General features: G+C 35.2%; 1 protein-coding gene across 6 annotated transcripts in view; it reads right to left on the bottom strand.

The window, feature by feature from the left end:
• The window catches only part of CDKL5 (cyclin dependent kinase like 5), a 213,767-nt gene that overhangs the window by 125,091 nt on the left and 75,447 nt on the right, over window positions 1-13,229 (bottom strand). For all 6 annotated transcript variants that reach the window (XM_039247375.1, XM_039247367.1, XM_039247370.1 and 3 more), the window contains exon 3: window positions 11,755-11,789. In XM_039247375.1, the coding sequence (XP_039103306.1) occupies window positions 11,755-11,789 (35 nt within the window). The remainder of the gene's footprint in view (window positions 1-11,754; window positions 11,790-13,229) is intronic.

Here is a 13,229-nt window from a genome sequence, read left to right as displayed (position 1 = left end):
AGTACAAAATCACAAAAGTTCTCAAAGATAACCTACAAAAGCTAGGTGATTCTTGACTTTGGTGATGTCATTTTAGATACAATGCCAAAAGAATAATCCACCAAAAAAATTAGTAAGTTGGATGTCAATGATTGGGAGAAAATATGTGCAAAACATGTATCTTACTCAAGGTGATTATCACCAAACATGGCAAAATAGGGAAATCTAGGACTCCATCTTTTCACAGAAACAAATAATGAGCTGGCAAAAAGTGTTAGAATCAAAGTTTCTAGAACTCAGCAATTAGTGGAAAACTTAAAGCAACCATGGAAAGACTTGATAAAGGAGGTAGATAACTTTGTGATAGGAGCATGATGCACATTTTAAACTGCCTACTTACTTTACCCTACACACCATATCCATGATGGACAAGCAGACAATAAATAGAATGCGATTTCCTCAACCTGACAAAGCACGTTTATGAAAGATCCACAGCTAACATCAGGCATACTCAATGGTAAAAGACTGAAAGACTTCTCTCTTCAAGATCAGAAACAAGGCAAAGATGTTCATTTTTGCCACTTAGTAGCATTGTACTAAAAATTCTAGCCAAAACAACTAGGCAAGACAAAGAAATAAAAAGTGTCCAGATTAAAAAGGAAAAAACAGGGGCAACTGGCTGGCTCAGTCAGTAGAACATGTGACTCTTGATCTTGTGAGTTGTGAATTTGAGCTTCATGTTGAGTGTAAAGATTATTTAAAAATAAAATATTTTAAAAAATAAAAATTGCATGCATGTGTGGTTTAGTCTGTTAAGCATGCCAACTCTTGATTTTCACTCAGGGCATGATCTCACAGTTCATGAGTTCAAGCCCCACATCGGGCTCTTTGCTGACAGTTCCTGCTTAGGATTCTCTCTCTCTCTTTCTCTCTCCCTCTCTCTCTGCTCCTCCCACACCTGTGCGCTCTCTTTTTCTCTCTCAAAATAAATAAACTTAAGAAAAAGAAAAATAAGTAAATAAATTTTTAAAAAGGAAGAAATGAAACTGCTCTCGTCCACAGATGATATAATTATATAGAGAAAATCCAAAAGAATCCACACATTAGAGCTAACAAATTCAGCATAATTGTAGGATAAAAAAATCAAAACACAAGATCCAATAGTCTACAAAATTTTAGACACATAATTACATTTGACCCACAATTCTACTCCTAGGTATATATACAAAAGAATTAAGAAGAAGGACTCAGATACTTGTATGTGAATGTTCATAGGAGCATTATTCACATTAGCCAAAAGTGGAAACAATTCAAGTGTCCATCAACAAAAGAATGTGGTATACACACACAACGGAATATTATCCAGCTATAAAAAGGAATGAAGTTCTGACATCTGACACATACTACAACATGAATGAACTCTGAAAACATTATGCTAAGTAATAGAAGCCAGACACAAAAAGACAAATATTGTATTATTCCACTTATGGAATATGTAAAATAGGCAAAACTACAGAGACAGAAAGCAGATTAGAAGTTACTAGGTGCTGGGGGTAAGGGGTAATGGGGGAGTGACTGCTTAATTGCTACAGTTTCTTTTGTGCATGATAAAGAAAACTGGAAATATATTGGTGATGGTTACACAACACTGAATGCAATTGATGCCATTGAACTGTACACTTAGAAATGGTTAAAATGACAAATTTTGTTATACATATTTTACCACAATAATTAAAAAAATCAGTAGTATTTCTGTATACTAGCAACTGACAATCCAAAATGGAAATTAAGGAAGCAATTCCATTCATAGCATCCAGGGGCACCTGGGTGGTTGAGTAGGTTAAGCATCCAACTTGTGATTTCAGCTCAGGTCATGATCTCATGGTTCATGAGTTCAAGCCCCACATGGGGCTCCACGCTCATAGCATCGAGCCTGTTTGGGATTCTCTGTCTCTGTCTCTCTCTGCCCCACTCCCCAGCCATCTCTCTCTCTCTCTCTCTCTCTCTCTCTCTCTCTCTCTCTCAAAAAATACATAAACAAACTTAAAATAAAGAGCATCCAAATGAATAAATACCTTGGAATAAATGTAATCAAGCATGTAAAAGACTAATACATTGAAAACTACAAAGTACTGATGAAAGAAGTTAAAGACTTAAATAAAGAGAAGGTCTTATGTTCACAGATTGGAAAAATTTATACTGTTAAGGTAACAATACTATGCAAAGTAATTCACAGATTCAGTGGAATCCCTATCAAAATTCCAATGGCCTATTTTTCAGAAATGGAAAAGCTAATCCTAAAATTCATATGGAATTGCAAGGGTCCCTCAATAACCAAAATAGTATTGAAAAAAGAAGAAAAAAAGTTAGTAGGTTCATACTTACTGATTCAAAACTTACTACAAATCCACAGTAATCAAAGCAGTATGGAACTGGCATAAGAATAGACACATAGACCAATGGAATAAAACTGAGAGTCTGGAAATAAACTCATACACTGATGGTCAATTTATTTTCAACAAGGATGGCAATAAACAGGGGAAAAAACGGTCTCTTCAAAAAATGGTGTTGAGACAACTGCATATCCAACATCCAAAAGAATGAAGTTGGACCCCGATCTCATACCACATATAAAAATTAACTCAAAATTGATTAATCACATAAATATAAGAGCTAAAATTATACTGTTAACTTTTTAAAAAGCATAAGCCATCCATGACCTTGAAATTGGCAGTGGTTTCAAAAACATGAGCAAAAGAGGAAAAAATAGATAAGCTAGACCTCATCAAAACTAAAAACTTTTATGCAAAGGACACTATCAAGTAAACAGACAACTTACAGATTGAGAAAAAACTACTTGAAACCACATCTCTAATAAAGGACTTATATCCAGAATATATAAAGAACTCTTGCAACTAAACAATAAAAACCCAGCTTAAAAATGGGCAAAGAACTTGAACAGACAATTTTCCAAAGAAAATAGGTAAATGTCCAACAAGCACAAGAAAATAAACTCAACATCATGAATCATTATGGACTTGCAAATCAAATACACAATATGCTACCACTTTATGTCAGCTAAGATGGCCGCCACAACAACAACGACAACAACAACAACAATAAAAAGAACACAAGTGTTGGCAAGGATATGGAGAAATTGGAACACTTTCAAATTGCTGGTGGGAAAGTACAGTGGCACAGCCATGGTGGAAAGAGTTTTGCAGCTCCTCAAAAAGTTGAACATAGAACTCCCATATTACCTAGTACTTCCACTCTTAGGTATAATATACCCACAAAGAATTAAAAACCGGAATTTAAACAAAACTTGTACATGAAAGTTCACAGCAGCACTGTTCCCAATAGTCAAAAGGTAGAAACAACCCACATGTCCACTGACAGATGAATGGATAGACAAAATGTGATACATTCACACAATGGGATATTATTCAGTCATAAAAAGGAATGAAGTACATATATATGCTACAATATGGATGAATCTCAAAAACATTATGCTAAGTGAAGGAAGGCAAACTTCAAAGGTCACACATTGTATGTGATCCCATTTATAGGAAATGTCCAGAATAGGTAAATCCATAGATATAGAAAGGAGATTGATGATTACCAGGGATGGGGAGGAGGAGACATTGAAGAATGGGTACTTAATGGGCACAAGGTTTTCTTTTCTTTTTAAAAATTTTTGTTAATGTTTATTTATCTATTCTGAGACACAGAGAGAACCAGAAGGAAGTGGCAGAAGGAGAGGGGGGAGAGAGAACCCCAAGCAGGCTCCCGTGCTGTCAGCGCAGAGCCCACTGTGGGGTCCTATCTCACAAACCCTAAGATCGTGACCTGAGCTGGTATCAAGAGTCTGAAGCTTAACCGACTGAGTCACCCAGGTGCCCCACGAGGTTTTTGTGGGCTTTTTTTTTTTTTTAGGTCGTACTCAAAAAAATGTTTGTACTTGACAGAGGCAGTGATTGCACAACACTGTGAAGGTACTAAATGCTACTGACCTGTATACTTTAAAATGATTGATTTTATGTTATGCCAATTTTACCTCAAATTTTTAAAAATGATGGACCTAAAAAGTGGCTTAATTCCAGGCTCTTCCACTTCCTAACTTGTATGACCTTCAGGAAATTAACCTATTTGAGATTCAATTTCCCCCATGTAAAAAGAAGGTAATATTAATTTATAGTTGTTAGGAAGATTTAAAATAATGAAAATAAAGCATCTACCATAATGCCTAGAAGTCAACAGTTACTTGAAATAGAAATTACTACTATTCCTTCTCATTTATTTTCACTTGAATTATTTTAGGAAGATACCTCATGGTTTTAGTCTCCTAAGAATTTTACTGTTCATATTTGTGAGAATCTCTTTCTCTTAAACTCAAGTATTCTTTCATAGTCTCAGTGAAGACTTTTATTCTTTGTATTCATCTTTGGATGAAAAGAGTTATTCTGGCCAGTGATGGGATGTAGTCAGGGTAAATACAGTGTCTCTGTATGCCCAGTCCCTAGCAAAGTTCACTTCTCTGACAGCTGAAATATGAGAGGTAACCAATACAAAATTTCCTACCCAGCCATCCAAACAATTTACCCAAGCCCAGCTCCAGGGAAAGGCAATTTTCAGTGGAAGTCCCACACTTTATTAACTCCATTCCTCAGGCTTCAAAAGCACAAAGGGCAAAGAGACAAATAGAAATTGAGATGGATGATGCACTGAAGCCACTATGCAGTCTCCACCGTATTTTTCCAGTTAGGGCTTGTTCAGTATCCGGAGTCAGCCAGCTTTTTCTGTTAAGGGCCACAATAAATATTTTAGGCTGTGTAAGTCATATAGTCTCTGTCGCAACTACTCAACTATTATTATTTTAGTACAAAAGCACAGGAACACAGAAACAAATGAGTGTGGCTGTGTTCCAACACGATTTTATTTGTAAACTAGGCAGTGGGCCACATTTGGCGCATGGGCAGAAGTTTGCCAACTCCAGATCTACACTGTCAGGGTAGGCACTCCTGCCCACCCTAATACAGTGGTCCTGAAGGAAACGGCCTGGGCCACATGGATCAAGTTTCAATTGTACCATTTGGTGAAGGTTCCACAATCCATCAATACTCCACCTAGGATTCTGGGCCCTCTGGCACTCAGAAGTAAACAAAACTTCCCACAGGTACCATTCTTATTCAGTTGTCCTCAACTAATAGCGCAACTTCCTAAGTGATTCCCAATTGATTGGTAGTCATTTTATGGGGTTCTGGGAAATACTGATTTATTTTTTGTTGCTCCTTTACAATTGACATAACTTTTTTCCTCAGCAGGCTTCAATGAAGAATTTATTGAAAAATGGGAAAGAAGGTTTCACGTTATCATTTCCACTATAATCTTCTCTCAAATTATCCTCTCCCAAGTTATGTGTTAAGCTTCCTGGCAGAAGAAAACATGATCTTGCATTTGTTGATTTATAAATACTAGACTAAATTCCTCAAAAATAGGAATTACTTATTGATTTCTACAGAGCCAGTTCCAAGCAGAGTACCTGACATTTTGTGGGCATGCAATAGATTTTTCTTAAACAAATATTTGATTGAATTTTACTTTATAATGCCATACCTAGAACACAGTGCTTTCAGTACACGAGGTACAAGGAAATTTTTTTAATTGGATGTTTTAAAATTAAAAGGCTTTAACATATGAAACAAACATTTAAATTGAGAAAGAGTAAAGCTCAAAAGCATTGGAAAATGTAAACTGTAGCTTCTAATAGTATTTCAGGGTTGGGTTACTATTTATATAGAAATAGATCACTGTGTACTACTTTCCAGTTACTGATTTCAACAATTGATAGTTATGCTTAACTACCTAAAAGTATCCACCATATGGGCATTTGTTGAACCATTCCTTTTCTTGTATTACCAGTGAATACATATTTCAAGGCTGTGTAAAAAAAATTATTCACTTTCATTTTTGCTCCTGAAGTTTTGAAAACTTGCATTAAAGAGCTAATATAAATCCCTTAAGCACAGGGATGTATCAAAGACTAATGAAATTACTCATCTGAAGAAGGTATAGAACATTCTTTTTTTTTGAACTAATTATGTTTTTACAATTAGCAGAAAAGAAAACTTTAAAAGTCCATCTAGTGTCCCAGCCAACTCATTCTCTAGTTCGGGGGTGGAGAAGTGTGTGTGGGAGGGATGGACAAATCATTTAGGAGTTGAGTCACTGTGTGAAAGATGAATGAGCTACAGTCTTCTGGGTAGACAATGCATGCATAGTTAGTACTGGCCAGTTCTAACATGGCCATTTCCTTATCCCATTTACTAAAAAACAAACAAACATACAAACAAAACAAATCTAGGATGATGAGGATAAATATAACCACGAAGCTGGTAAAAGTTCAAAATTCTTTTAGTTCCTGGAAGAAGTTAGACTCAGCTAGAAATTGGCACAGAAGCCATTATTTCTCTTATTGATACCAAGGCAACAAAAACATAGGTAGTTTGTCCTATATAAAAGGACTAGCAGAATATGAAATGCAAAATATTATAATACACAGAAGTATGATTTTGGTAAGACTTTTGTAGTGTTCCAGAAAATTTTCTACAATTAATTGATGAGCAAGAAAAAATAGGTCGAGAGGAAACCACAGAGAAGTAACGGTTCTATATAAGTGCCTCTTTAAGAGTAGACAGAAAAGGTCTTCCTACACTGATGATTCCTATTATCTTTGTTCCTGACCCAAAGTCCACTTTAACATTGGCATCTTGTCAATCTCCATAACCCGCAATAAATTCAAGTCATTTGGGGAAGTGTGATTACTTTAAAAAATTATTATGGTGAAATAATCAATACTGAAATATTCCCAGCTTCTTACAATCTTTATTAAAAACCCAAACCTCTCTCTAATTTTCTTCAAATGCTAGAAACTTTATAGACAAGAAGAACCCACATCTTACTATTATTTAAATAAGGAGGAAAGTAATGACAAAGAAAATAATTAGTCCCGTATATTCAGTTTCCCATTGTTGATTCATCTAAGTTTTGTTCTAAAAATTCAATTTAGGGGCACCTAGGTGGCTCAGTCAGTTAAAAGTGTCCAACTCATAGTCATGAGCTCACAGTTTGCGGGTTGGAGCTCTGCATCAGGCTCTGTGCTGACAGCTGCAGAGCCTGCTTGGGATTCTATCTCTCTCTCTCTCTCTCTCTCTCAAAATAAACAAACATTTAAAAAAAAATTTAAAAACCTCAATTCACATGTAAAACTTAAATCTAAAACATAATTGAAGACTTGTTTAATGTGGAAAAAAACTGAAAAAATGTTTCCTTTTTTTAAGTAGAAAATAACTGTGTGGTTTTAGATGGTGCACTACAAATAATCTGTTAAACTGGCGATGGTTCATGGACTTTTCCTCAAGTATCTTCTTAAAATAGTTCGTTTTTTTTTTAAGTGACCAAATCATATTCAGCTTTTTGGTGGAAAACAATTAATCTGAAAAAGGAAAAAAGAGAGAGAGAGAGAGCATGAGATGGGGAGGGACAGAGAGAAATGGAGACAGAGGATCCAAAGTGGGCTTTCCACTGACATCAGTGAGTCCGATGTGGGGCTCGAACTCTCAAACCATGAGACCATGACCTGAGCCAAAGTCGGATGCTTAACTGACTAAGCCACCCAGACACCTCTGCTGACTAGTGATTATTTAATCACAACTATTACTCCTAGTACTCTCAATCTCAATTTCTCAACTCTCAAAAGGGAAAATGACACAATCCAGATTTTCTCTGCCTACTCTCTCCTTAACCTCTGGCTTCAATGTACCATTTCACTTAAAGAGGTCATTAGTAAACAGCAATGTTAAATGAAATGGACTTTCCCACCCCTCAATCCTTATCATCATGGATCTTTTTATGGATTTTTACACTGTTAGTGAATACCATTTTACAAAATCTTTCTTCCTTGCTTTCTAGAAGTGTGCTTTCCTCTCCTTTCAGTAAGACTAAGCATGCCCTCAAGTCTACTCTGCACTCCCGCTTGGAAGGTCCGTAACATTGCACAGTTCCATCTAGTTCATGTTCAAGTTAGCAATTTCTAGCATGAGACCAAAACCTGGTTCTACCACTTCTCGGCTGCAAAATCTTGGCCTACACCTAATGTCTCTAATGCCCCAGCTTTCTTATCTGTAAAATGGGTATAAGAGTAGAAATGCTGTAGGGAGAAATGTAAGACACTTAGCAGAGTTAACCAGCATGTGTTAGATGCTCAGTATGTGGTAGTTATTATCAGGTTTGGTATTCTGCTGCCATTTTACTTTTTTTAATAAAATCCAAAACTCATTATTTCTCCTTCTAAACTTGTATTATACCCTTTATAAGTTTTTCAGTCAGATAAATAATACCAATGATTTTTCAGTTTACCACAAACCCTTGGGATCATTTCTAATCCTTCTATAGGAACCTGGTACTCTGTAATGGCTCTGTAGAGAGTGTCTTTCATTTTTGGTTCTGTAATTTAAGTCCACTTTATTACTTATTAAATACTTATAGGCTCTACCCCAACACTGGATTCTTCATGGCTTTGTATAACCAGCTATCCCAAGAACATGTCACCTACTACTTCAAAACAAACAAAAATTTCTCCTATGTCAACCCTAGCCACAGGAAAGGAAATATATGAATCAGTACTTCCCTGTCCTAGGATCAGTTAGCATTGCCCTCCAACCTCTCTCAAACAGGTTGCACAATCTCTCATCTCCAGTTCTAATAACATCTCCCTACGTCACTCCATTCCACTTTCCCTACTTTGTTTTAAGCATGACCTCTTTGAGCTTATGCAAAGAAGAGTATGCTATAAAACATGCCTCCCCTCTCATAAGCACTTCAAAGCAGACATGCAAATAAAAAGAAAATGAGCAATGCATATCTGGAGAGCAAAGGTCCAAACCAGAACCTGAGTAGTCCTGAGGTGCCGTAAGTAGCCTAACACTTATTGCTAAGAGTTTTCATATACATGTCAATGTGCACATATACAATAAACAGAAGCTGTGGAAAACAGAACACAGTTACATTTTTCTTCTTTAACTGGGCAGCATTTCAGTAAATTAAGAAGTATGGTCTTTGGCCTGGAATAGCCCAACATCATACTGTGTTCACAAAAGACAAGATACATTTGTTTATAAACATGACCTCTAAATTTCTTGCAATAGTACCCAGATTAAAACAGTAACTCTCTTTCATACTTGTTCAAATATATAATGTGCTAGGAATTATTTAATTGTATATACACCCATAGCCAACTCTCTCCGAAAGAGATCAAATTTATGCAGAAGTGATCACGCATACCTATGCAAACATAATCACACAGACCTGATTTATAAACATTTCCCTAAATTTGTAAAAGCTAGGCAAAATATACAGGCATGATTATTTTACATATAATGGATACAACAGGGAAGATGATACCCATTTTTAACTATAACATGAGATTCTGTAGTAATCCATTTGATTGATCCTAAAGGGTAAACCTTAGAATCATCAAATTCCCTATTTTTGGATAATGGGGTAAAGATTCAAAGGTCTGATTCTAGCCAAAAAAAGGATATACCTATAACAAGTCTAATGACTAAACAGATGCAGATTCTAAAATAGAGTTTTATGTTACTCTGAGTTAGGCACTAATTCATGCTTTACATTTTCCATCCAGCAGTATCTTTTCAGATGCATGAAAGGAAAAAACAACAATACTAAGAGCTAGTCTGTGAGTCTCTCATTTAGCGAAGGACAATAAAATGATATGTTTTAGATGCAATGTCATTTGCAACAACCTCATGGGTTATTTTTTGTAAGTATCTATTCTTCTACCTCTTCAGACCATAAGCCATACAAGAGAAAGAAAACTATGGTTTATTCATCCTCATAACTCATAGTGTCCTAGATCCGAGTTAACATTAAGAGTTGGCTTCCCAAGAGCAGAGAGACCTGTCTTCATCTACTTTCACTCTGGGCCCATCTTGCTGGCACTAACAGTGTGTATTATGAGAACCAGGCACAGGTAACAAGCATATCTTCACAAATGAGTAAACCAGACATTTGGGAAGATAAAAAGATGTATTAGTTGGATATATTCAAGTAATAAAGTTTCTTTTTACATAAAAGGCATAAAGACAGCTTAGATAAGGTAAAAAAAAAAAAAAAAAAGCACAGGGGAAATAGTCACAGGAAGAAGTGTGACTGAGACTGAGAGAAAATACTGTTGGAAGATTTGCATTATGTATCAGAAATCTTTCAATTTTAAAACTCAAAGATTAAAATTAAGAACTGAAGCTTCCATTATCTATGCTGTATAAACAGAGCCATGGTATAAGAGGAAGTACTGTGTTCATGAAAGAGTCAAATTTAACTTGGAAACGAACAACCTATTTCCCTTGAGTAGTATTCATCAAGGAATTTTATTTTTTTAAAGCTTCAGAAATTTATTATAACTCAAGGCAACTCATTAACAGTATAGCAATTCATTAGAGAGCTTTCCATTTGTTTAATTTCCAACCGCAGTCATATTTCTTAATGAGGTATTCAAGGTGCTAAATTTATTGTGATTTACATTTATTATTTTAAGTTCTTAATCATCCTAAATCAAAAACTATGGTATTCAAACCAGGTTTTTGAGGATTTGCTGGCAGAGATCTTCAGATAACTATTGCCAACATAAGATACTTTGAACACTCAACTTCAGGAATAGAAAATTCAGTGAAGCAAATTAAGAGATTTATAGTCTAAATTCCAAATGTACATCAACTGCCATGAAGCTTTAAATCCAAAACATACCATTTTGTACAACAGGAAAGAAAAAATAAACGTAAAAATGGTATCCTCTTTATTTACGCATATACACACATACATATATGTTATGAAAAAGAGACATGAGAATTTAACTAAATGACTTGGGCTAAATTGTTAAGCTCATCTCAGACATAAATTAAACCATTAGAAAATACCACAAAAAAACTTTAAACTTTGGTCTTAACAAAATTATACACATAATAGCATGAGGCCAGATATTAATACTCAGACTAGGTATATCATAACAGAAAAATATTTAACCTAATATTTAAAATTGTTAGAGCTTCATCAACACTTGCCACCTTAAAGTTAGTCTCTGAGTAGAACATACTTACCTCTGAGCAAGAGCTGTGGAAAACTTGAAATAACTTCATGGAATAATTGGTGATTAACCTAACAGTCAAATAATCTATATCATAAGATCCATTTCAAGGCTATATAAGAGTGATCAACTACACCAGTAATGATAATCATGCACTATTATCCAAAGCCCTATTTGGTAACCAAACACAATCCACTACCTTTCAAAATCTGCATTCAGATCCATCAAGCAATCTAAGTTACTGGCTCTGTGTGAAAAATACTGACTGAATGCTCCTTCTTGCTCTTAAGTGCCTCAACATAAATCTGTCAGTACCTTGATTTCTTCTCTGTCACCTTTTATCTCTTCCCAATAGGAATCTTTTCACCTATACACATAGGTTGGTTGAGAAAAAACAGCATATGACTGCAAAAAACTAATGACTACCTAATCATGATAAATATTGTCGAAAAGCACTCTCCTTTTTCTGGGTTCACATGTTCATTTCACTTTAGTAAGCATCATTATCATAGCCAGACAGTTTTAATTATATACCCACATGCACAGAACAATACCTTCATTTCTAAACAGTTAAACATATACAGTATTTTCTTTTTAAAAACCTTATGTCTTACCTTGTGTCTGCATTTAAGCACAACTCCATAGGCTCCTATAATAAAAAGAAATAAACAATTAGGGGGCACATATACAAACTATAACTCTTAGAGAAATTAAAGTTCTATTATATTTACATTGGTTATCAGTAAAATGTTTTACTAGATTGTTATAATAATGAACCCTAAAGTGACAGTACTCTGCAGCAAAAATGCAATGAGACACACACAGAGAATCAATATTATATATTTTTAACACAAGAGTATAAGCAAGCCATTTCCCCAACAAGTATTTTTAAATGTTTCTCTCTTTTTTTTAAATTTTTATTATTTTGAGAGAGAAAGTACAAGTGAAGGAGGGGCAAAGACAGAGAGGTAGAAAGAGAGAATCCCAAGCAGGCTCCACAATATCAACGCAGAATCTGATGGGAGGCTTGAACTCACAAACCATCAGATCATGACCTGAGCTGAAATCGGATGCTTAACTGACTAAGCCACCAAGATGTCTGTAAATGTTTCTCTTTTTAAAGAAAATTTCACCTGAGACATTTTAATTTAAGCTTAAAATTTCTGGAGACAAGATCTGGACATAAGAACTTTAAAAGTAAATGAAAATTAACTGAAAAGATTCTAGAAACCTTAAAATTTAAAAGCTAATGACCTCAGTCCTAGGAGACATTTAAATCCTCTTCTAGGATTCTGGAATGTCTTTCCTAACTGGCAAAATACTACAGGCTTAAGCATTCCAAATAATAACTAGTAGGAATTGCTACTTTTTTGTCATAAACGAGGACTCAGTGCAAGGACACAGACCACAAGCAGTCCAAGGCTTTCTGGCCATTTATAGCCACACACTTCCACTTCTTTGGTATATCGTGATGAGATTCATCACTATCTTTTGGGTTACTCATCCTCTTTTCTAGCCAAAAAAACTATTTCCTGCGAGGCAGAACAGAGTCAACAGCAAGGTACCCAAGAAACTGAGGTTATATTGTGACAATCTAATTAGTAAAATCAACATGAAATGTATTAAAACTTGAGGTTTGTAGAAATGTCAAGAACATTAACAGACAAGCAAACCCTGTACACATCTACGACAAAGGGACTTAAGAGAGATGAAAATGGGAAATATGTCTTGAACAGAATCTAGGGAACTAGAACAAGTCTCCCTCATGTTGGTGGAGATGGACGAATCTTATTATCATAGTCAGCTACTACAACCATTCAACTTAATTCTACCATCACCAGGCAATCCTTTAGTCCAGATTTAACTGCCCATGCCATTTCACTACAGAGTGAAAATGCACTGGCTAGGCTAGTGCAACTTCAGATCTTAAAGCAAGCACCCAACGATCAGACTGTATTTTAACTGTTTCTATTTATTTGAAAAGGATTTAACTTTTTAATAGTAATATCTAAAACAGCTTTACTGTTCACATAGGTAAATCTTCAAAACTTCTTTTAAAATTCACAATTTATTTGAAAATTCATAAGAC

This window comes from Hyaena hyaena, unplaced genomic scaffold (genome assembly GCF_003009895.1).
Source record: "Hyaena hyaena isolate Hyena2069 unplaced genomic scaffold, ASM300989v1 scaffold_295, whole genome shotgun sequence".
Lineage (NCBI taxonomy): Eukaryota > Metazoa > Chordata > Mammalia > Carnivora > Hyaenidae > Hyaena > Hyaena hyaena.
The sequence above is the reverse complement of the archived record's forward strand: the minus strand, read 5'-3'. Positions and strand labels throughout refer to the sequence as shown.